The sequence below is a fragment of the Carassius auratus genome, chromosome 38 (assembly GCF_003368295.1).
Source record: "Carassius auratus strain Wakin chromosome 38, ASM336829v1, whole genome shotgun sequence".
Classification (NCBI taxonomy): Eukaryota; Metazoa; Chordata; class Actinopteri; order Cypriniformes; family Cyprinidae; genus Carassius; species Carassius auratus.
Genome location: NC_039280.1, coordinates 263,378 through 288,619, shown reverse-complemented (window position 1 = coordinate 288,619; position 25,242 = coordinate 263,378). Strand labels below are relative to the sequence as shown.

At 38.0% G+C, this 25,242-nt stretch overlaps 1 protein-coding gene across 2 annotated transcripts; it reads right to left on the bottom strand.

Moving 5' to 3' along the window:
• egln1a (egl-9 family hypoxia-inducible factor 1a) lies at positions 1-23,957 on the bottom strand. 2 transcript variants are annotated; one of them, XM_026223343.1, is made up of 5 exons: positions 23,049-23,955; positions 6,986-7,105; positions 1,728-1,864; positions 1,531-1,601; positions 1-630 (listed from the first exon to the last, which is right to left on the bottom strand). In XM_026223343.1, the coding sequence occupies exons 1-5, from the start codon at positions 23,661-23,663 to the stop codon at positions 575-577; spliced, it is 999 nt and encodes a 332-aa protein (XP_026079128.1). In that variant the 5' UTR covers positions 23,664-23,955; the 3' UTR covers positions 1-574. The 2 variants fall into 2 exon arrangements, with proteins under 2 accessions (XP_026079128.1, XP_026079129.1); XM_026223344.1 differs by lacking the exon at positions 6,986-7,105 and having other exon boundaries at positions 23,049-23,957.
• Positions 23,958-25,242: the final 1,285 nt, after the last annotated feature.

Sequence of the window (25,242 nt, the reverse complement as noted above, 5' to 3'; positions counted from 1 at the left end):
CTATAAAGCAAACATTCTTTAATTTTGTCGAAATTAGACAATACCGGTCATGACAGACAATAACGTTCAATACTGGACTTGCACCATTCCCATGATGCATCTGCTATCTCACAGTCCTGAGCAAACATGCCGAAAGTTCATTACCTCGCTGGCATTGGGTGTATTTCAATATGAACAGACAATCTGATCAGAACTGAGGCAGTGATGAGAAATAACATGCATAGAGAACATATGCAGCTTGATTCACTAAGATCAGGTCAAAATGCAAAATACTCGTCCCAGAAACAAAGCAAAAGGCTTTTTAAACATTCCTCAGAGGCACAGTGACTCCAGTCACATGAGAGGCATTAATGTAAATGTAATACAGAGAACAGTACCTTTTTAAAACTGAAATTAAACCAACAGAGTCATATTTAAAATTAGCTGGTTCTCTGGAACTGTGGTTGATTTCTGCAGAGTTTTTAATCTCCATCAATTCCACTCTTTTCTCTTGCTTCGTCACGGACATCCGTCACCATTTCTGACTCTTCTTTTAACCACGCAGAATAAAAAGTCCAGATTAATGATAATTTGATTATCTTGGTTCCGACGGCTTGTTTAGCTCCACCTTCACTCCTTTCTCACCAGCACCTTTCCAAAAAGACAACCATAAGAAGAAAAGATAGCTAACATTAGAGTAAAGGATTATGACAACATTTTAAATTTTTTCTTGCACAAAACATGTGCTTGTTTGGTTTTGAGAAATGAATATTTGCTGAAAATGTGTTCACCCTCAGGCCATCCACGATTAGGATAGGTTTGTTTCTTCATCAGGTTTGGAGAAATGTAGCATTGCATCAGTGTCTCATCAATGGATGCTCTGCAGTGAATGGGTGCCGTCAGAATGAGAGTCCAAACAGTTGATAAAAACATCACAATAATAATCCACAGCACTCCAGTCCATCAGTTAACATCCGGAGAAGACAAAAGCTGCATGATGATCAGAAAGAAATCCATTATTGAGATGTTTTAACCTAAAACTTTTGCTTCAGCCCAAAATAGAGTCTGTAATCAAAAATAATGCTTCCTCCAGTGGAAAAAGTCCACCTCCTGTTATCTCTGACATCTAATTCCACCAACATATTTGTTTTGGCCTATAAACTTTGCTTGATCTGTGCATATTTCTCTCCTGATTCAGACAAGTTGACCTTTTTTCAGTAGAGAAAGCAATGGTCTGAAGTTAAAACACCTTATCAATGAACTTGTTTTTTTTTAAACATGCATCTTTTCGATTCTCAAGATGTTAACTGATGGACTGGAGTGCTGTGGATTATTGTGATGTTTTTATCAGCTGTTTGGACTCTCATTCTGACGGCACCCATTCACTGCAGAGCATCTATTGATGAGACACTGATGCAGTGCTACATTTCTCCAAATCTGAAACTCTTCTACATCTTAGATGAACTGTCTAAATAAAGACTGCATAAATCTTTCTTTTGTGTTCCACAGAAAATAACAACTTTTTTATTTTTGGGTGAACTATGAGCTTACCTGTTATTAGGTACTTTTCTTTAGCCTTCGCTCGCTCATCAGCATCAAAATACCACACCGTAATGGCATATCTACACAATGCGAAATACAAAGTTTATAAGATAAAAAAACAGGTTAGACCAAAAAAAGAAAATTCATTGCACGTGTAGAGTGTGTTTGTCATGTGCTTCATCAATGATGATGATGATGATGATAACCTTGTTGCATATGCAGGCTGGACCTCATGAGGGTTTCGTCTATCAGACCAGAATAAAACCAAGCGGTCAAATTTAGGTTCAATGTCTGCAAACTGTGCTTTACCCTCTGGAAATATCCGCAGTACTCCCCCGTTTGCCTGAAGACACGAGAAAACACAGAAATCAATTATGAGTTCATCATCAGACAAAACATCAAAAACCTAAATTACTTAAAAATCTCATGGTGAAAATTCCCACAACATAGAATTACTGTGATTACATGCACAGTGTTTATATGTAAAATACAGACTATAATGTCAACTAGCCTTTCGCCGAGCCCCGCCCCCCTTAGTTACTGTTGCTACTTCTGACAAACAAATGGTCAAATACGACCAGCGCGACAGGTTGCCATGACGGGAAGATGTATACCCTTGTGTGTCAGTGACATTTTTTGGAGCAATACCTCTGGATGTCCTCCAGATCGAGGCAAAAGGGGTTACAGTATGCAGTGGAGGGATATATTCAAAATATATAAAATAATTGATAAAATACCCAACCCTACTCATTATTCTATATTTTTAACAAATCACATATACAATATATATATATATATATATATATATATATATATATATATATATATATATATATATATATATTAGGGGTGTAACGGTTCACAAAATTCACGGTTCGGTTCGATACGATACACTGATGTCACGGTTCGGTTCGGTTCGATACGTTTTAGATACAGCAAAATGTAAAAACATCTCAACTTTTCAGAATGCCGCAAGCGCACCGCGGGTCATGTGACAAGAACGAACCAATCAGCTTCATCCTTTCCCGTAACAACGTTGAGAGCTCAGCCAAGATGAAGGATCAGCTGATCATAGTTGTATATGGATTGCAATTTTGAAATAAATTTAGTAGCAGAGCTACTGCAAGCGATTTTTAGAGCTGCAAATCCATTTATCCTTCGCTGAAATTTCCGCGTCTCATGGAGAGAGCACGTCATTGTTGCTTAGCAAAGACAGACGCCCCATGAGCGCTTCTCCCCGAGCGCTTTGGAAAGGAGGAGAAAGACGCGCTTAGCGTTTTCCATGCGTTTTTAGGAGCGATATGTGAACGGCCCCTAAGGCGCTCGCTCACTCAGCACGCGCTGAAGGCTCGTTGCAAAATGTCTAATGCATTTAACAGACCAGAAATATAAGATCCTAAAATAACCAACAGGTCTGGTGTTTGGGTTGGATTCCCTGTAAGCTATAGTGTCTAAATGCTGCAGGGATAGTTTGCTGCGTGCATGTTTCTCCTTTTTTTCGTCTTTTCCCAGATAGTACTGACGCATATATCCCAGATATTCCCGCTGTTTTTTTTTTTTTGTAATCCCGCTGGTGTACCCTGTCATGTTGCAGATGCGACATACCGTTGTTTATTTATCCACCACTCTCTTGCCATCACCATTATAGCTTAAAGGGAATCCAAAGTGCACCCAAACACCAGACCTGTTGGTTATTGGAGGATCTTCTCATTTCTAGTCTGTTAAACGCATTGGCTATTTTGCAACGAGCCTTCAGCGCGTACTGAGTGAGCGAGCGCCTGCTGAGTAGCCTAACATAAACATATAAGATGGTGTTTTTTTCTTCTTCGGGAGTGTCAGGGGCGTTGCCTGTTACGTTGTTTGGGTTATTGGGCTACCTTGTTGAACGCATATCATTATATTTCTTTCTCTCTCTTTTTTTTTTTTTTCAAATATAATTAATTACTCCAACGAACCGTTCGGTATACATAATGCGTACCGCATACCGAACCGAAAGCGTCGTACCGAACGGTTCAATACGAATACGCGTATCGTTACACCCCTAATATATATATTTGCCACTGATTAATCATAAGCCTCATTGATCAGAGCTCACACACCTTTTTAATTGAACATTGCTTTTATCACTCCAAAACTGAGGTGCATGAGCTCAGATCATTAAAACAAAATTACAACAGAGGCGGACAGAGTACACAGCTTATTACTTGAGTTAAAGTGCAGATACCCCTTGCTAAATTTTACTCAAGTACAAGTAAAAGTATTACAGTAAGATGTCTACTTAAGTAAAAGTACTTGACTATCAAGAGTACATTTTCGAAATATTGCATTACTACTGCCACAGTGCTTACATTTATGTACAGTAACGTCCTATATGGAGTAATGAAAAATGTTAATACCTTGGAGAATGTAAAAGGAATTCAAAGTGAAATCAAGTCATTTTCATCTTTTTTCCATGTTGCTTTTTTTAACCTTTCTCACTTGCCCACAAGGCAATAGCACAATGGCACGCTCTGACAAACCTCCCACATTTGAACCTGACTGTGTTAAACACACCGCATTCTCAAGAACATCAAAGCAAATGCTCAGTTTACATTAATGTGTAATATCAGAAAAGACAATTCAGCTAACAATTGTGTGTACATGTGAGATTCTCTGTTTTTCATCAATTCAATTCAATTCAATTAAAAAAAATTCAAAAAAGCTTTATTGTCTATCCCCACAGGGGTAGAAAATTGTCTTTTAGACAAGAGGCTCAACAAACAATATACAACTATCAATACACAGCTAACAACAATACAATACAACAGACAACCACACAATTTAAGATTACCCCCTCCCCTATTTCCTATTTAAAATGTCAACGGCCGTCGGGATAAAAGACTTCTTATATTTGGCCTTTTTCGCCAGAGGTAACTTTAAATCGTCTACCAGACGGAAGTAAATCAAATGAGCTGTGCAGAGGATGGGCAGAGTCTGTCACAATAGCAGATGTTTTCCTTTTTACTGCCACAATATAAAGATCAGACAGGGTTACTTGTTTCTCACCAATCAAATCAACAACATAAACCAGCAAAGAAGGCAATATAGCAATGTTCTGACACACCTCTGAACCTGTGCGTGTTATACACACAGCATAGACGAGAAAATAATAATGATTAAAGTAAATCTGCTGTGTTTAGGTCAGCATACAAAGAAGGAAAAATAAAATTTAGCCCATTTGAGTGACAGTAGCGCCAGTGTGTGTACTGTACTTCAATTCAATCAAATGTCATGAAGTCTTTGTTGGAAAGCTGAAGGTGATTGCTGATAGGCTGTCCCAAACAGTGGCACCTGCACAATCCAATCACGTTTGAGAGGGAAACAAAAAATGTAGGGTTTCCGAGATTTTTTTTTTTTTAAGTAACGGGTACGTACGGTTATGGATAGAAATGTAGCTGTATCAAGAATACAATATTTGCCTCTCAAATGTACTAAAGTCATGAGTACTCTCCAAAAATGATACTTGAGTAAAGTACAGATCTCTCAAAATTGTACTTAAGTACTGTCCTCAAGTAAATGTACTGAATTACAAAAACACTGATTCTAAGATTTGGCGATACTATACAGCATAAGGAAAGATTTACCAGCAAATTACTGATGTCATCTGTGTAAAACAATGTCAAATTGGAAATAAAACTTTAATTCTGACGGTGCAATAAACTAGTACAAGCTGCACATTCTTGCATTGAAACTCCCTTAAATGTTTTGGGCCATAGACTTTCATTTGTAAATGCATTACTTTAAAAGCAATTGTAGTTTTTTATCTTTTTATCAGTCATATTAAACTAACGTGACTACTGACAATACAGTCGACTCAGCAGTGCGTGACTAGAGCTTTTTTAGTGATAATGATAAATTCCATTAGCAGAAATAACAGAGCGACACAAACAATGAGAGGCCAGGTCTGGAGGAGGTTAGGATAGGAAACGACGGCGGAGCACGGCCTTCCTGAAGAGGAACGAGAGGAAAAGGCCACATGCTGGATAAAGAGCCGTACGCGAGCGCAGGGAGCAGACTGCTGAGGGTGCGAGAATTAACCTTTAACACGTACGATCTGCACGCACAGCACGTTTCTCTCCGGGGAGCTGAACACACGCTTTATGCAGATACATAGTGAATGCTCACGTATGCACAACAGTGCAAAACCATCAAGGAAGCACAACTGAAGATGCTGTGGAGTGAAGCTATTGTATTATTTTTTTTCCTGCTGTGCTCTAAAAAAGTATTCATGCCATGGTAAAACTGGATATGTTAGTAGGAGAACCTTCAAAATCTACTAAGTGCTAGAGATTCAACACAATATTGCTTAAAGATTACATGTCTCTTTCGCATCTATTGTTAATTCAGAGTTGATGCATCCCTGTTATGGGAGACTTGTAAAGCCTTCATCAGAGGAATACTGTAGCCATATTTTATAACACTACAAAAAAACAACAACAGAGAGAGACAGGAGCACTTAAAACTAGAACTTAAAACAATACTGAAGATCACATAAATTAACCTTCTCCAATTAAACTTGAGAAACTGATTGAAATACGGCCTCCCTGGACTCATTGTTAACGCAGCAGGCCAACACTAAAATATTGTTTTCAAAGCAACGATTGCATTGACATGGAAATAAACCTAATTTATCTTGTTTAATTGAAGAATAAAGTTAGTTCAATACCCATTAGCTCTATTAGGGATTCTAACGGGGAACAATCATTCGATTCTGAGGTCATTCATATGAGATTTAAATAGTTTTAAGGCTCGTTCACATCAAGAACGATAACGATATTAGTGTCCACACTGCTTTTCTTTAATATTGAGAACGATTTTTAGAGCTGTATCTTTATAGTTTACATCCTTGGTGTGAACGGGTCTTAATTCTGATTTATATTATTCTGAATATTCTCCTTCAATATACTGCTATGAAAACTTGTTTTGCTAGCTTATCGCTCCGAGTATATCTGATGAACCAAAAATGGTCTTGAATGCCCCCATTTCAAAGGAGGCAGCAGTCTTCATTAAGGGTAGAAGTTCTAGTAACAACTTTGTGTATACGTTAAAAGTGGTTGAAATGTTGATAAAAAGACACAAAACAACAAAAAAAGTAAACTGCATTAATTGCATGGTTCGTTTTCTCTTTTAACGAGTCTCGTGGCTCATTTCCGTGACTCGGTGAGCTATTTTGGGATTTCTCCTCCTGGTTTTCTCTGGAGATTGCAATCGGCGAGGTTAATGGGATTAGGCTGAAATGATGCAGGCGTACCAGCACGTATGCAGACGCTGGACAATCAGCATGCTTTAAAAAGGCCATCAAATATTTCAGAATAGGGTGCAATATAGACCAAACATCATTGTTCAAATTAAAAGTCAGATTGCAAGATTTGTTTTAAAAGCGACATTAAGCCAAAACTTTTGATTTTGGAGATAACTTGCGTACCTTGGCATCCCAATTCTTATTAAGGTAATATATGCATGTGACACATCTCCCATCGCCGTTTGGGTTGTCCACATGGCGCACATAACCAGTGCCTTTCCCCGGATAACACGCCACCATCGCCTGTGAATAAAACACCCAAAATGGTCAGTTACACTCATTTTTTAATGCATTTTTTTCCCTTTTAGTTTTGATATGTAAGCTTTATATCCCACACTTGTAATCCAAAAAATGTTTATCCCTAAATAACAGTTTTATCCATTCTTTTTATTAATAAATACAAATTTAATACATTTATGACTCTGCAAATACTACCGCAATGTATAAATATTTTACAAGTTAAATGTAAAAAAAAAAACTCAATTTATTTAACTTTAATAATTAATAAGTTTAAACGGCCATGCACGACATTTTTTTTTCTTGTTTTCCCGTGATCTCAAAATAACAAATGTTGTTTTCTCATTATGACGACCTTATTTTTCTTGTAATTTCGACATAGCAAAAGTGGTCCTCTTTTTTTTTGTTAACAATGATTGTATTTTGTAATTTTTTTTTTTTTTTTTTTTTATAAAATGCATCATGAGTCTACTGTTGCTATAGTAACGAACGCAGCCTAAAATGCTTAATCTGATTTTAAAATACCAAACTCAGGATGTGCATTATTAGTAATTCATAAAATGTACAGACAAGGAGATGAGCCCAAAATAAGAACGCAATGCCCATAGAAAAATGTGTTGTTCACATCCTGTCTGTGCATATTGAAATGCAATAATAATTATGTGTTTACTGAGTTTAAAAACACACTCTTAATGCAGATTAAGCATTTTAGATAGTCCTGTTTTTGCCGCAAATGATCGACAGATGAGTGATCGCTCTTATACTGTATCTTGTGGTTATTTCAGCAAAGGTTGCTTCACTTAACATCTACAATAAATAAAATAAAGTCAAAACACTGCAGATTTTTTTAATGTTAGCATGTTTAAATGGTCTAAAAACATAGCACATTCACAACGCAGCGCCTTCAGACGAATGCACAGAAAAAAATCTTAAGCTGCTTGGTTTCAACTCACTTTATTTTCCTTGTTCGTTTGAAATAAAATGATATATAATAATATAATAATTTGTTTGTAATTTTTATTAGTCATATAGGATAGGCTGTGATATCATGTGTTACAAGCTTGGGATGATGAACTTCCGTAGTTTAATGATTGTAAAATGGTATTCATTAATTAATTAATTTAATTTAATTTAAAATTTATTTGGAAAAAAAAGTAACTTTTACTCAGTACAACAAATACAACAGTGTAAGAAAACCTTACAAAAAATCTTCCATAAATGTAATAATTTGTGTAATGATTATGAAATTATTTACAAAAAACTGTATAAAAAGAGCTAATTATTTGAGAAAAAAATCCTTCATTATTTATATATATATATATATATATATATATATATATATATATATATATATATATATATATATATATATATATGAAAATATAACTGAAAAAATATATATAACTGCTGGAAGCGTGTCTCAGTTTCCTCAGCATTTGCTGTTATTTCCCTCGTGTACAGTGTGGAAGGATTTACGGTTAAACGAACATTAATAAAACCATGAATACTTTTCTTGAGAAGCCATCAGATTTGCTGAGTAGACACAGGACTCAGCAGTGCTTCTTGATCAGCTTTTATTTTTTAACTCGGGCTTACAAGGTATACTGACTAAAAAAACCTTTTAAATTCTCGAGTTAAATTCTTTGTGCTACAATTAAATATATATAAATATATATATATATATATATATATATATATATATATATATATATATGGGTTTAATGATTTTAATGATGAAAAATAATATAAATTTGAGTGAATATGAAAAATAATATTTTTGCTTTAAAATAAAAACAATACTACCACAATGTAAAAAATGTGTTTTAATGATTTCTAATCAATATTAAATTTGATAAAAATTAAAATTGATTAGTCAGTGTAAATACTACCACAATGTTTAAATCCTTCACAAATTAAATAAAAAATACAGATAGTAATTAGATTTATCATTTCAATTTAAATGTATTATAATTTTTTAATTGTTAAACTTATTTTAAAAAGGATGTTTATTTTTTGAGAATTACTTATTTTGCACACACATATATATATATATATATATATATATATATATATATATATATATATATATGTATTCCTGACTACCAGGAAGAATTTGTGAATTTAGTATTTTGTCATGTCATTACATTGTTTAGAGCATAAGAGAAAATTTGAAAAACAATTGTTTTAAAGAATTATATTTTATTCAAATGTTATGCCATATGCTCTGTAGAGGACTTTTAAAAAGTAAAATAAATAAAAATGTAAAAAGAATTATATTAAATGAATTTTTGTTTTAATCATAATGTTTTCTATACCAAACTTTATATAAAGATGATTCTCAATTATGTTATATATATAAAAAAATTGGCCATAAACGAGTTTATCCATGATATACAAAACTGTATCTAATTTGCATATCAATCGGTTTTTGGGGCAATAATGGAAGTAATTATTAGCAAGAGTTTAAGAATAATATATATAATTACATATAATTTTTTCTATATTAATTTGTTGTGACTCCCAAAATGTGTAATAAACATGCGTTCAGTGCTAGCGTCCTGTAACAGAACGTCACGTTTTGATTTGAAACACCATGACATTTTCCTGAGATGTTTATTTTTTTGACAAACAGTTAGTCAGATTTAAATGATCATTACAAAAATGATCATATTTCTATTAGGGTGTTGCCATGGATGATGAAACGTCCAATTATTTGTTATCTCTGAAAAGCCCTGAATGTGCTCTGTACAGGACATCCTGATTTAAAACTCTGACATGTGACGTTTTAGAGAAATCACTAGAATATCATGTCCACTACCGGGGACAAATCTCCAGGAGGATGGCTGCTGGCTATTGTTTCCTGAGAGTCAAACGTTTGGTGCTTTAACCCTCTCTAACAAACCTCCACCTCCATGTGTGAGCCCCACAGACAGAGATGAACTGATCTGAACCCGGACGCTTGGCCTGCTGCCAGAGGAAGCAGTATTTTAATGATCCTGCTACGTGCGGCGCGTGAGGAGATGAGCTGAACACATCTGTCACTGCTGAGAAAGTGTGAGGTCTGCCGCACAAAAGGACAGGATACTAGATTAAACAGAAACAATCGTGATAAATCGTGGATTTACTGGTCGGCGTTGCTGTTCTTGTGGGCTTGGGTCAGTTATGAGACGAGCGTTTTTGGAGGGGTTTGACTTCAAAACCAAATGACTAAACAAAAAAACACCTTCCTCCGCTCTTCAGGCCCTTCACTCACACTTCCCCTAAAATCTCCAGAAAACAAAACCAACGAGAGCAGCTGAGCAGATAGTGTGGGCTTCCTCAAGACAAGAAATCCACTTTGTTCGGCGGCTTTTAAATTATGCAGATAACTTTTTTATATATATATATATAAACAAACAAAAACCTATTAGGGCTGTGCAAAAAATGCGATGCGAAGAATGCGATTTTCATGCACATCTCATCAGTAAAAACGCTCCTGTAATTAGAAGTATATCCCCGGCATGTGCGTTCAGATCATGGTTGCCAGGTTTTCACAACAAATCCTGCCCAGTTGCTTCTCAAAACTAATCCATAACTAGCCCAATCGCGTTTCCAGGAGGTTCCCCGATAAAAAATTGGTTTCCGGGGTTAAAATATAAGTTTTATGGCATGGTTCCCTTGGTAAAATTCGCATTTTAGGATCTAAATATCACGTTATTGTTATTGTCCCTTCGACCCGCGGACATGAAAAACAACCACAGACTTGGCAACATTGATTGGCATTTAATACACAGAGCCGTAATTCACTGACAATCTACACAAAATCGATTTTAAAATCGGAGGCGATTCAATGTCGATTTTGAAAGTGATTTTGTGTTAGTTGTCGGTAGACTACGGCTCTGTGTAGTAACTGCCGCTCCACCTGAACCAGTGTTGCCAAGTCTGCGGTGGTTTTTCATGTCCACGGTTTGAAGCAACCCCAATACCAATAACGTGATATTTAGCCCCTAAAATGCGAATTTTACCAAGACAACCATGCCAAAAAAAACAAAAAAACACCCGGGAAGCAATTTTTTTTTATCTGGGAACCTTCTGGAATCGCGATTAGTTTTGGACTAGTTTTGAGAAGCAACTGCGCAGGATTTGTTGTGAAAACCTGGCAACCCTGATCTGAACACACGTGCTGGAGATATACTTATAATTAAAGTAGCGTCTTTACTGATGAGATGAAAATCGCATTTGATTTTTTGCACAGCCCTAAAACCTATTATTATTTTGGGTAATTATGAACACAAAATCAACAAATTCTCAACTGCAGGAATTGCACTTTAATGATTTTAAATAATTAACAAATAAAAGCTTTATCAACAAATTCACAATTAGTGTAATCAAGAGTATGAAGAATGTGGGGGTAACTTAAAATTATATATAAAATATGAATATGAAAAACGTAATTCTCCAATGCAAAAAATTCATTTAAAGTTAATGGTTATTACATAATTAAATTACACTTTAAAATAGGATGCTAATTAATTTGGGTGAATTAAAAAAAAAATCACACTTAATGTGATTTATTATAAAATCAAGAAAATCTAAATTAATAATTAGCATGAATACGAAAAACAAAATCAACATTTCTCAACTGTTGAAATTTCACCTAATGAGTTCAATGATTTTAAATAAATAAAATTATTCAAATGTCACGACTTTTTAGTAATTATTAGTTGATATGAAAAACTAAATCAACAAATTATTGGCTGCATAAAGGTCACTTAATGGTTTTAATTATTTAATTATTTTATAATTAATAATACATATTGTTTAAACAAGTTATTAAAGATTTTAAAAAATATATAATAAAAAAAAGAAACAATTTCATAATAACTCTTCCTCCAGTTTACAAAAATAAAGTGGTCTGGTCTGAATCAGGAGAGAAATCTGCACAAATCAAGCACCGTTTACAAGCCAAAACAGCTCTTAATAAATATGTGGCTCATATTTTAGCTAAACATGTCTTGATGGACTTGTTTCTCACAAACACACAGCTTTTGTCTTCTCCAGATGTTAACTGATGGACTGGAGTGCTGTGGATTATTATTGTGATGTTTTAATCAGCTGTTTGGACTCTCAATCTGACGGCACCCATTCACTGCAGAGCATCCATATCCACAACCTTATTATTGAAACAATAATATTTGTTTGATAAGAGACGTTTAGCAAGGCTAGCCTCACGCTTCTGTTTATTTTGTGTCCGATACGCTCTCGGCTAACCTTCGCTGACTCAAATTAAACTCCACAAATAAATCAAGTAAACATAATAGAAATAAATAAAAAAGCTGACAAAAAGAGCTTTGAGAAACTCATTCGGGATGGTGCATACATTTTCAGATTATTTGGTAGAATTAACTTTCCTAGTATAAAACTGTAATCTTATTCATTTTATGTTTTTAAATGATGCATGTAAACTGATGCGTATTATTTGCATCACTATTTATCTATTTTAAGTTTAGGACAAATATTAGGAGAATTCAGATTTTTTTTTTTTAAAAGAACCTAAATAATTAAAGGTGTAGTTCATGAAAAAGTTATTATATTCGGTCATCAGTGACTTTCTTTCTTCCGCTGAAAAAAAAAAAAAAAAAAAAAGATATTCTTAAAAAATAAATTTTTTTGGTGACCTATCCCTTTAATGAAGTTTCTGCAGTAATGCCTCTGGATATGTTTGTATTTTAGAGTGATAGCATCAGATTTACACAGTCCCTCAGGACACAACCATTTCCAAAGTAGGAGGAAAAGGAGGATGTGTTGAAGAAAGCCACAGCAAACACCAGAAAAGCGTGATTAACCCATGCAGAACATGATGCTGGAACAATATTAGTGTAATCTGCCACTGGAATCAGAGGAAAGATTGTTATTCAAGCCTCTGAACCCAGTCTAAAGACTAAAATATAACTGCTTAATAATATTAACATTAAAGTTGCAAACATAGATTTCTGCCGACATAACAATGCTGATCCTTACATCAAATTAATATTGTAATTTAAGCTTAAAATTCTACTTTAACTGCAGGATTATTTTTTATTTTATTTTGAAAATGAAGCATTAAGTTTTTTGTTCCCAGCATGCTTTGCATAGATTTGGATGCATGTAAACAATGAAAGTAGATGTTATTTGTGTTTTTTAGTAAATGGAAAGACATGGAGTTACGCTGGACATATAAACAAGTTTTTATATTAACATGCCTCTTTTTTTGACAGGTGTGCAACAAAGTGGTTCAAATAATCATTATCTACATGCTTTTCTGAAAAATGCAGAACAAATGCGTAGAAAGAGCTGAGATGCCATTTTTCCTCAAATCAAGTCAAGTGTTTATTCAAAGCCAATGAATTCTTGTCAATTTAATTAACACACTAACACTAGACAAAAAAGGTTTTTTTTGAGGCATGCGTTTATGCATGAGCAAGAACAAAAGATCATGACACCGACACATGCATCGACAAAAAATGTAAGCCTGCCATTTGGCTCTGAAAGCCTTGGTTGTGTTAAGCGTACGTGTACGTGATCTCTGAAGGCTGGCTGATACGATCTACATGAGCAGCAGTCTAGACATTAAGTCAGAGGGGCTTTGGCTCTACATTAACAGGAGAAAGTTATTAACGATTATGCTTTAACATGCTTGGCATTCCCATGACACACCAGCACCTCCGGCATCCTCTTTTCCTATTCATCTGACAGCTGCAAAATAACAAAACAAGTCTCTTCTCTCAAGCCAGATCTTGGATTTCTGCCTCGCAAGCCGCTTAAAGGAACAGTTCAGCCAAAAATGACAATTTGCTGAAAATGTGCTCACCCTCAGGTCATCCAAGATTAGGATAGGTTTGTTTCTTCATCAGGTTTGGGGAAATGTAGCATTGCATCAGTGTCTCATCAGTGGATGCTCTGCTGTGAATGGGTGCCGTCAGAATGAGAGTCTAAACAGATGATAAAAACATCACAATTCCATTGATTCATAGTTATCCTCGATTCTATAACACACACACACATCTTTTGGCTACTGAAGATGTTAATTAATTAGACTTTGATTCTGACGGCACCCATTCACTGCAGAGGATCCATAGGTGAGCATGTAATGCAATGCTACATTTCTCCAAATCTGATGAAGAAACAAACTCCTCTACATCTTGAATGATGATTTAAGGGTGAAAAATTTTTATTTTTATGGGGTAAGCTATTTTTTTTTCCATGCAAAAGACATTTAACATAATGCATTAGATAAATAACCAAAGCAGGACTTCATCGACTTTATATGACCATGTAGTTGTGAATTATTCTATATATAAAACTCTAAAAGTTTCAATGCAGCCGCATGCAGAAAAAAGACTTCCCCTTTGCACAAACCAGAAAATTAGGTCAAAAGTTGGTAAAAGCAGGACTCTCTCAGTATGCATTGTGTGCATAGATCCACTCACACAATCTATGAAGTGCACAGAGAGGCTATTGTAATGCTGCATACCATAAAGACACGTCACATGTTACCGTCGAATCTAAGACTCTATCCGTGCCATTTCAAACCTCCGTGACTTTCTGTCCTCTGTTGAACTCAAGAAGGAGAAGTGTTTATAAATGTTCAAGCTGCTCTTTTTACACTGATAACGTCAGTAACATCACTGGTTGTCTTGCATCTCGTTAAGCAAGTCTGAATTAGATTTCAGAGCTAAGAATGACCTGTTTCTTACACTAAGATATGGTAAGAAATAAAACAGATTACATAGTTAATATTACAAGAAACCTTCATGTTGTGCAATTTTAACCCAGAAAGGATTTTCCTTTTCCTAAAAAATGCAGCTTAATGCAAAGAAAGAAGTCAAAGAAAGGTCAATTAAATCGCTCAGATGTGGCCTTAACTCCTTATTCTGGCTGCTTTACACAACTTAGAAAGAATAATAGTGAAGTTGTCAATCACTGGATTTACACTCTCAGAAATAAAAGGTACGAAAGCTTTCATTGGGACAGAGCCTTTTCTAAAGCGCTAATATGTACCAAAAACGTGTAGCTTTTGGAAAGGGACCACCCCAATCACAACTTCATTTTTGTCATTAAAATGTCACAAACAGTGTTTGTTTGTTTAAGCATCACTGATATACTATTATACTTTTTTGGAAATGTTTTGATTTTATTTTTATTTTATGTATTTTGATTTTAGTTAATGTTTTAACCAAACATAATGTTTTTCAGATATTTATTAGCTTTTTATTAATAAAATAAATTTCTTAAATGTCAATATAGGCCTAGCTTTTATATATATATAAAATGTAAATTAAATTAAAATTAAAAATTGTGTGTATATTTATATATATATATATATATAACAAAAATTTACAATTTGCCTTGACAACCAGGTAAAACAAGTAATGTTTTATTTTATTTTTAGTTGAAATAAATTTTATTTCAAGTAATATTTTTTATAGTTTTTGGTTTATTTAACTTTTTATTATTTTATCATTTTGACTTGAAAAAAACTTTGCTTCGGCTAATACTGTAACTAAAATAAAATAGGTTTAACTTTTTTTTAAACATTTTTTTATATTTAGTTAACTTTCATTTTATTTTAAGGTTGTTTAATTAATTTAAATTTTGCTTTTACGTTTTAGTTTATTTAATTTTAGTTAATTTAGCACTTCAGTTTAAAATAAACAAAAGCGAGAATTGTTACTTTGGCAAATAATTAAAATAAAACAAATTTAGTTTTAATTTAATTTTAAATTAATTGTATTTCTTTTTTTTTCTAGTGCTGTCAAATTATTAATCACATCCAATATAAAAGTCTTATATATATTTAATAAAAATATGTTGAGTTTATACATTTAAAATATTTATATATAATATAAATTATATTAATATAAATATATACATGGAAATATTTTCAAAATAGGCATTTATATATTGTCACGGTAGGAAATCCAGTGTTTCCTCCGTGTCATGTTTTGTTATTGTTTTTGTACTTACGTTGTCTCCATGTGTTCGTTTAGTTGATTGTCATCACCTGGGTGTTGATTGTCTCGCTCCAGCTGATCGTCATCATACCTCTGCTACTTATACTCACCTCGCTCTCTCTCTGTTGTCAGATCCTCTCTTATGTCTCCACGTACAAACTGGATTACCGTCTTCCGTGTTTGTGTGCTGGTTGGATTCGTGTTGTCGTCCGCGTGTCAGTGTTCCGGTCTGTTCCTGGTTCTAACCATTGACCACCTTCACCTGCACCGCTGACTTCACCATCCCGCTCTTCGCACGCCACCGTAGACCTTCCTTGCCATTGCCAACACTCTGGACATTCCTTATCAATAAACAACATCTGATTGCCTGCAATTGCTTCCTCCTCTTTTGTCTGTCGTTACAGTAGGATCTGACCATCATGGAAGCAGCAGGCGATCGCTCCCCATCTCATCTCGAAGAATTTCTGCAACGAGCTGTGGGTCGTATGGATCGCCAAGACAAGGCGATAGATGAGATGGGTCGAGCCTTCCAAGCAATGGTGACGAAGGTGTCCGAGCTCGTTCTCCAGACGCAACAACAACAACAATCGTCACCCGCTGCGCCTCCCACGCCACCCACACCGCCGATCGTCTCCGGGGGGATTTCCCAGCCCGATCCACGCCTCCCCATCCCGGAGAAATATGCGGGTGAGCCAGAGTTCTGTCGATCTTTTTTGTCTCATTGTTCTCTGCACTTCGCCCTGCAGCCCCGCACGTTCTACACCGAGGAAATGAAGGTGGCATTCGTCTTATCTCTACTTACGGGAAGGGCTGCCCTCTGGGGGACGGCGGTGTGGGAGAACCAAGACAGCTGCTGTGCCTCGTTCCACGCACTTTCGGAAGAGATGAGACGGGTCTTCGACCGCTCCGCCGCCGGGAGGGAAGCGGCTTGGCTTCTCACGGACCTACGTCAGGGGGAAAGGTCCGTTTCTGACTATTCGATTGAGTTCCGCACCCTGGCGGCGGAGTGTAAGTGGAACGAGGAGGCGCAGTGGGATCACTTCCTGCATGGGTTGGCTGACCGCATCCAACAGGAGATCCGCGCCGTCGAGCTCCCCACTTCTCTCAACAGTCTGATTGACCTAACCATCAGAGTGGAGAATCGACTCGATCAAGCCACCAGACGGAGGGGGAGAGCAGTTCTCACGAACAGACCGGAGGCCCAGTATCAGCGCTCAGATGTTGCGGTCAGCCCACCGGGAGATCTTGAACCCATGCAGGTGGGGCGAGCTCGGCTCTCCCGGGAGGAGAGGATCAGGCGGAGATCCCTGGGACTATGTTTATACTGCGGCAGTCAAGAACATCACATCCAGCGTTGTCCGGTAAAAGACCAAGCCCGATAGTAAGACGGAGGCTACTATCGGGTGGGATCTCTGCCAGAAAGACCTCTTCTACATCGACACTCCTTCCGGTGAGTCTACGGTGGTCCACCCACGCACTCGAGCATCACGCCTTGTTGGATTCTGGGGCAGAGGGTAATTTCATGGACTTCCAGTTCGCTAGTAAGCTCAACATTCCTCTCACCTCCCTCAAACACCCCATTGCACCCTTTGCTCTCAATGGACACAGACTACCAGTCATCACTCAGACCACCTTACCTGTTTCCCTCACCACCTCTGGCAATCATACAGAGGAGATATCATTCTACATTACGGACTCACCTTCATCCCCCATCGTTCTCGGTCACACCTGGCTTCAGAAACACAACCCCAGCATCAATTGGCGCCTTGGATCTGTGGTTAGCTGGAGCGAGGAATGTCATTTGTCTTGTCTTTTGTCTGCTGGTGTTAATGTTTCTGAGTCTGTGTTTCAGGGGGAAGCAGTGGATTTGGCTAGCGTGCCCGCGGAGTACCACGACCTGAAGGAGGTGTTCAGTAAGTCTCGTGCTGATTCTCTTCCCCCTCATCGTCCCTATGACTGTGCGATAGAGTTATTGCCAGGTACTTCTCCGCCTAAGGGCAAGTTATATTCTTTGTCTGTTCCAGAGACGGCGGCCATGGAGAAATATATATCCAGTTCTCTAGCAACGGGGTTTATCCGCCCTTCCTCTTCTCCAGCGGGGGCGGGGTTCTTTTTTGTGGGAAAGAAGGACGGATCCTTGCGACCTTGCATTGACTACCGAGGGCTGAACAACATAACGGTAAAGAATACCTATCCTTTGCCGCTTATGTCTTCAGCTTTTGAGAGGTTGCAGGGAGCGTCCGTTTTCACTAAATTGGACTTACGTAATGCTTATCATTTGGTCCGCATCAGGGAGGGGGATGAGTGGAAGACTGCCTTTAACACCCCTAGAGGCCATTTTGAGTACTGCGTTATGCCGTTCGGGCTAACCAACTCGCCGGCAGTCTTTCAAGCACTCGTTAATGACGTGTTGCGAGACATGGTCGATCTGTTCATATATGTTTACCTGGATGACATATTGATCTTTTCTTCGTCTCTCCAGGAACACGTGCAACACGTACGACGAGTGCTTCTGCGGTTGCTAGAGAATGGATTGTTTGTCAAGGCGGAGAAATGCGTTTTTCATGCACAGTCTGTTTCTTTTCTAGGACACATCATTTCGACTGAGGGTGTTCGCATGGATCCTGAGAAGGTTAAGGCTGTGGTAAATTGGCCATCCCCTGAGTCTCGCAAGGCCCTGCAGAGATTTCTGGGGTTCGCCAATTTTTACCGGCGTTTCATTCGCAATTTCAGCCAACTAGCCGCTCCTCTGACCGCCTTGACCTCCCCTAGTTTGACGTTCAGGTGGTCAGACGCAGCTGAGGCTGCGTTTGCCAAACTGAAAAGCTGCTTTGTTTCAGCTCCCATTCTCGTCACCCCTGATCGCTCACGTCAATTCATAGTGGAGGTCGACGCGTCAGAGGTGGGGGTAGGAGCAGTGTTATCCCAACGCGCATCCTCAGACGGAAAGGTGCATCCGTGCGCGTATTATTCTCACCGTTTATCTCCTGCAGAAGTTAATTATGACATTGGCAATCGAGAGTTGTTGGCAGTCAAACTTGCACTGGAAGAATGGCGTCACTGGCTTGAAGGGTCGGGTGTACCTTTCATTGTATGGACAGACCATAAGAATCTCGAATACATTAGAACCGCCAAAAGACTTAACTCCAGGCAGGCTCGGTGGGCATTGTTTTTCGGTCGTTTCGATTTTACACTTTCTTACCGGCCGGGTTCCAAAAACATCAAACCCGATGCTTTATCCCGTCTTTTTGAGCGTTCCGATCGTACTGCTACTCCCGAGCCCATTTTACCGGGGACCATCATTATCTCCGCGCTCAGATGGGAGGTCGAATCGAAGGTGTTGACCGCCTTAGAAGGGGTAACGCCCCCGGCTCGTTGCCCACCGAACCGATTGTTTGTGCCGGAGAGGTTACGGTCAGACGTTCTCCAGTGGGGTCATTGTTCCAGTGTTGCTTGTCACCCAGGGGTTAGTAGAACTAGATTTCTGGTCAAGCAACGATTTTGGTGGCCTGGTATGGCTCGTGACGTCCACGATTTCGTCTTGGCTTGTTCAGTTTGCGCTATTGGTAAGACTTCCAATCGACCTCCAGATGGGTTACTCTTACCGCTGTCTGTCCCTTCAAGACCCTGGTCCCACATTTCGCTAGATTTTATCACCGCCCTCCCGCCCTCTAAAGGCAATACGGTGATTTTAACCGTAGTGGACCGGTTCTCGAAGGCGACTCATTTTATTCCCTTGCCCAAATTACCTTCAGCCAAGGAAACAGCGGTAGCTGTCATTGACCACGTCTTCCGCATACATGGCCTCCCGACAGACGTGGTTTCTGACAGGGGTCCCCAATTTGTGTCCAAATTTTGGCGAGAGTTTTGTAAATTGTTAGGAGCGACTGTTAGTCTTTCTTCCGGGTTCCATCCCCAGAGCAATGGTCAAACCGAACGAGCCAATCAGGATGTCGAGAGGGTTTTGCGATGTTTGGTTTCCAATAATCCTTCGTCCTGGTGTCAGCAACTCTCAGTTGTGGAGTACGCACACAATTCTTTGCCAGTGTCATCTACGGGCATGTCTCCATTTAAGTGTAGTTTAGGGTACCAACCACCTAATTTTGTCAGTACGGAATCCGAGGTTTCGGTCCCCTCCGCACACGCATTAGTCCAGAGGTGTCACCGCACCTGGACCAGAGCTCGCAGAGCTCTGCTCCAGGCTAGGTCGCGCACCAAGGCTAAGGCCGATCGCCACCGGTCGAAGCCTCCCCGTTACGTCGTCGGTCAAAGAGTGTGGCTTTCTACCCAGAACATTCCTATGCGGTCCGTTTCTAACAAACTTGCTCCCAAATTTATTGGCCCGTTTTCTATTACCAAGATTATTAATCCGGTTACCGTGCGTCTTAGCCTTCCTCCGGCGTACAGGAGGATTCATCCCGTGTTCCACGTCTCCAAAATTAAATCGGTGATTTCTTCCCGTCTTAATCCGCCTGCTCCGGTTCCCCCCCCGCCTCGTCTCGTTAATGGGGAAACCACCTATTTGGTTAATCGTATTCTGGACTCTAGACGGAGGGGACGCGGTTTTCAGTACTTGGTGGATTGGGAAGGTTACGGTCCGGAGGAGAGGAGTTGGGTTCCTGCTCGGGACATATTGGATCACCACCTTATAGATGATTACAATCTACAGGTAAAGCAGGCTGGGAACGTCAGGTGACGTCCTAGGGGAGAGGGTACTGTCACGGTAGGAAATCCAGTGTTTCCTCCGTGTCATGTTTTGTTATTGTTTTTGTACTTACGTTGTCTCCATGTGTTCGTTTAGTTGATTGTCATCACCTGGGTGTTGATTGTCTCGCTCCAGCTGATCGTCATCATACCTCTGCTACTTATACTCACCTCGCTCTCTCTCTGTTGTCAGATCCTCTCTTATGTCTCCACGTACAAACTGGATTACCGTCTTCCGTGTTTGTGTGCTGGTTGGATTCGTGTTGTCGTCCGCGTGTCAGTGTTCCGGTCTGTTCCTGGTTCTAACCATTGACCACCTTCACCTGCACCGCTGACTTCACCATCCCGCTCTTCGCACGCCACCGTAGACCTTCCTTGCCATTGCCAACACTCTGGACATTCCTTATCAATAAACAACATCTGATTGCCTGCAATTGCTTCCTCCTCTTTTGTCTGTCGTTACATATATACATTAGTGTATTTATATATACATAATAAATATACACACATATATTATGTAAACGAAAACGCAATGTTTTAGTTTGCAGATCTGTGTTTATATCATCAAATCAAGAGAATAACAACACAAATATAATTGGCATTAACACAGACTTGCATTGCATTCAAGATACACGCTTTATCAGTTCATTCCCTGGAATCGAACCCATGACCTTGACGTTGCAGTGTTTGAGCTGTCTTAGATTACTGTGTGCTGTTGCAGTCCATTTTTGCAAAGAACAAAATGAAACTGTTGCTCAAAACAGGATCTAAAAATAGATACTCACTGTAATTTTCTTTGCAGAAACTATTACTTTCCTATCCCAAAAATAAAGGAATAAATCACAGTTTGCCAGAAAAAAAAGGAAAGAATGCAGCCACTCTGGAAATGACTTCGTCTTCTCAGCATGTTGCTTTCACAATAACTATAAAGTTTTTTGTTATTTTTTAAGCATAACAACCAATATGCATTCATTGCATGGGAAACATACAACGTTTTTTGTGTTATATGGAAGAAAGTAAGTCACATGGGTTTTAAACAACAGTAAAGTCAGAAAATCTAATAGAATAATGTATTAAAAGATTAAAAATATATGCACTGTGTGTTTCCACAAATGCATCCATCACTTTGGTTATTATATTAATGTAATAACACTGTAATTCTGACTTTATTTTTAAGGAAGCAACACATTGTGCATACTAAAGAAAGCCTGCAGAAAGGGAAGGAAAAGCATGCATGTCAAACCCCTCCAGTTCCCAGGATGCACCTCATGAAGTTGGTTGTGAGAACGTTAACAGCATGCAGAGCTGGAAATCGAAAAGTTTTGCATTTTTTGTCTCTACATAATCAGCATTTTTCCATTTGTGTTATTTTGTAGTTTGGAGATTTTACTGTTACTCTAAATGGTAAAACTCAATAAAAAAGAATGAGGAGATGCATCTTTTGACCAATACATTAATTTCAGCAAAATGGGAGTAAAGTGTACAGTTAACATTATAGTTTAGTTTGTATTCTCTGGAAGACGAAAGAAAGAAGATATTTTTAAGAATGTTTGTAACTAAGATTCTATGTCATTGACTTTCACTGTATGTATAAAAATAAAAATAAATACAATGGAAGTCAATGGAAACAGAAACACTTTGATTATTTAAAACATCTTATTTTGTGTTTAGCAGAGAAAGAAATGCATTCAACTTTGGAGCGACATACGGCTGTGTAAAGGTGAGCCTGGAGCACAAAACCAGTTTTAAGTCTCTGGGATATATTTGTAGAAATAGCCAACAATGCACTGTATGGGTCAAAATGATCAATTTTCTTTTATGCCAAAAATCATTAGGATATTAAGTAAAGATCATGTTCCGTGAAGATATTTTATAAATTCCCTACTGTAAATATATCAAAACTACATTTTTGATTAATAATATGCATAGCTAAGAGTTTATTTTAACAACTTTAAAGATGATTTTCTCAATATTTAGATTTTTTTTTTGCACCCTCAGATTCCAGATTTTCAAATAGTTGTATCTCAGACAAATATTGTCTCATCCTAATAAACCATAAACCAATGAAAAGTTTATTTATTCTGCATAATGTTAAAAATGACCCATGACTGGTTTTGTTGTCCAGGGTTACATATGATGACAGAATGTGCTTCTTCTTTTGTCGTACTATCCCTTTAAATCAGCAGATTGTAGACAGTAACTCATACATCTCTTGATGAAACCCTGAAGAGCCGGTGTTTAGAAATCCTCCACAATACTGCCCGGATACTTACTTTAGTCCTTCCATTTATTGAGTAGTTTCCCAGTTTTCCATTGCAATTCCTGACCAGGTCATCCATGCGACTCATCAAGAAGCAGATCTTCTCGCACCCAGGCTCCGTCCCCTCGATCCAAGTGATTTTATCCCCCCTGATGTCCTTAGTAGAGTCACTTTTCTGACTCACCAGCTGTCCGTCAGTGAATTTCCCGGTCTGCTGGAGAGCTTTCACGTCCTCCAGAATGGACAGCCCCATGTCTTCACCCAGAAAGCTGTCCACTACACAAATGCCGTGTTTGTTCATGCATGGGACTATATAGTCAGTGGCCAGTTTATGGCTTTGGGGTTTGGGTTTGGTGGTGCTGCTGCTGACCGTTTCTGAGCTTTCGGTTCTGTTGATCAGATCTGGATCAGTTTTGTCCTGCTGATGAGGAGTTTGTGGCACTGTCTTGCTCTTGTCAGCCTCTCTGCAGGTGAGTTTGTGTTTTTTCCAATGCTGCTTCTGATGCTCCTTGCTGCAGTAGAAGGAAATCCGGCACCGACCGCACTTTAAGAGGTTTTCCATCTTTCCACACAACTCGCAATACTGTTTATCCCGATCCGGGGCCAGAACCGTGGCGCATCGGTCCATGTTCGCGTTTGCGTGCTGCTGGCCCTTTAAATCCAGTCCTTTCCCACGCGACAATGTTCAACGTTGATCAGCCTCGACAACTGAACACAAACACTGGCGTCCGTTTCATCGTACAATAATATTCACGCTTTCTCCGTTAATCAAACGGCTCCATCCTGACGCGCTCGCGTCCTTTTGTGAGTCGGCTCGCGTTCCGCGCGTCTCTAGTACAAACCAAGCATCTGACGTCATTCGAGTGGGCGTGGTTTATTGTGTCGGAACTCTTGAATAGGCCCCGCCTCGTTTCATTCATTCTTTCACACACACTTCGCATTCAGATGGAGATTTAAAGGTAAATGCTTTTCTCAGGACTAGTGGCCTGATTAGTGAGACTAATCAATAGCTAGGCTGCAGGTTTTAGTTCGGATCTTCCGTTCGAACCGATTTGTTCAAATGAATCGAATTCGGGTCTATGTGTGACAAGATCACTTTAGATCCAGTTACTTACATTGTTTTTGCATTAAATTGAGTTGAAAGCGACCTGCTAAATAATAAGTCTATCTAACCAAACAGAAACATGGAACATGGTCTTCGTTAAGTTCATTTTTTCAGTAATTGAAGAAAAAATTGCTTTTATAGTCAATATTAACAAAGACAGATCCATTTTCAGTGCATTGAAAATAGTGGAATGACTTATTAACTCAATCCTTTTCTTATTCTGTTTTATCTGTTTGTTTGTTTTTATTATAAAAAGCAAAAAAGGCAACACTTGCACTCTGTATTCAGTTTTTATTCTTAAGACTTTTTATTTTAAAAAGATCCTGTGACGCAAGTGTTCTCTGTTATTTATTTCTATTATATCTGCTGAATTTATTTTTAATTATTGTATTAAAACATCATGAATGATACTTGTCACAGCACTTAAATATTATTGCTCTTTTGTTGATTTTGATTACTTGTTCGTCTCCTCATTTAAGTCGTTTTTGGATAAATTGCAAAAAATAAAAAATACATAAATGAAATGTAATGCATTGTTTTCTAAAGTCATTGATGTAAATAGTCAAAATTATAAAAAAAAAAAAAAGAAATGTATGCCAAAAATCATTAAGGTATTAAGTAAATATCATGTTCCATGAAGATATGTTTTACATTTCCTACCGTAAATACATCAAAACTTCATTTCTAATTAGTTGTATGCATTGCTAAGAACTTAATTTGGACAACTTTAAAGATGATTTTCAGCAGCATACACAAGGCAAGAACATGGAGTAATACATGTGTGAGGATGGGGGTCCGTAGCATCCAAAAGATTGAAAACTCCTGGTCCAAATGGCCAAGTAACACTATTTTTGCTCAAGTTGTCAAGCAAGCAAAAATAGTATGGGATTGCAATAAACTGAGCAGAAATGTCATTTGGTGATTATGAATGTGTATTTTGTTGTCCAATGCCCCCTGTAGGAGCATGCTGGCACTCATTCAGACAGTGAGGAGGCACTGGGCTGCACGTACACAGTTGGCATGAATCCTTGAGGAACAGTAATCTGATACACTGTATGTGCAATCACAGGAAAGCACCTCTCAACTAGCTTTCATTCATAAC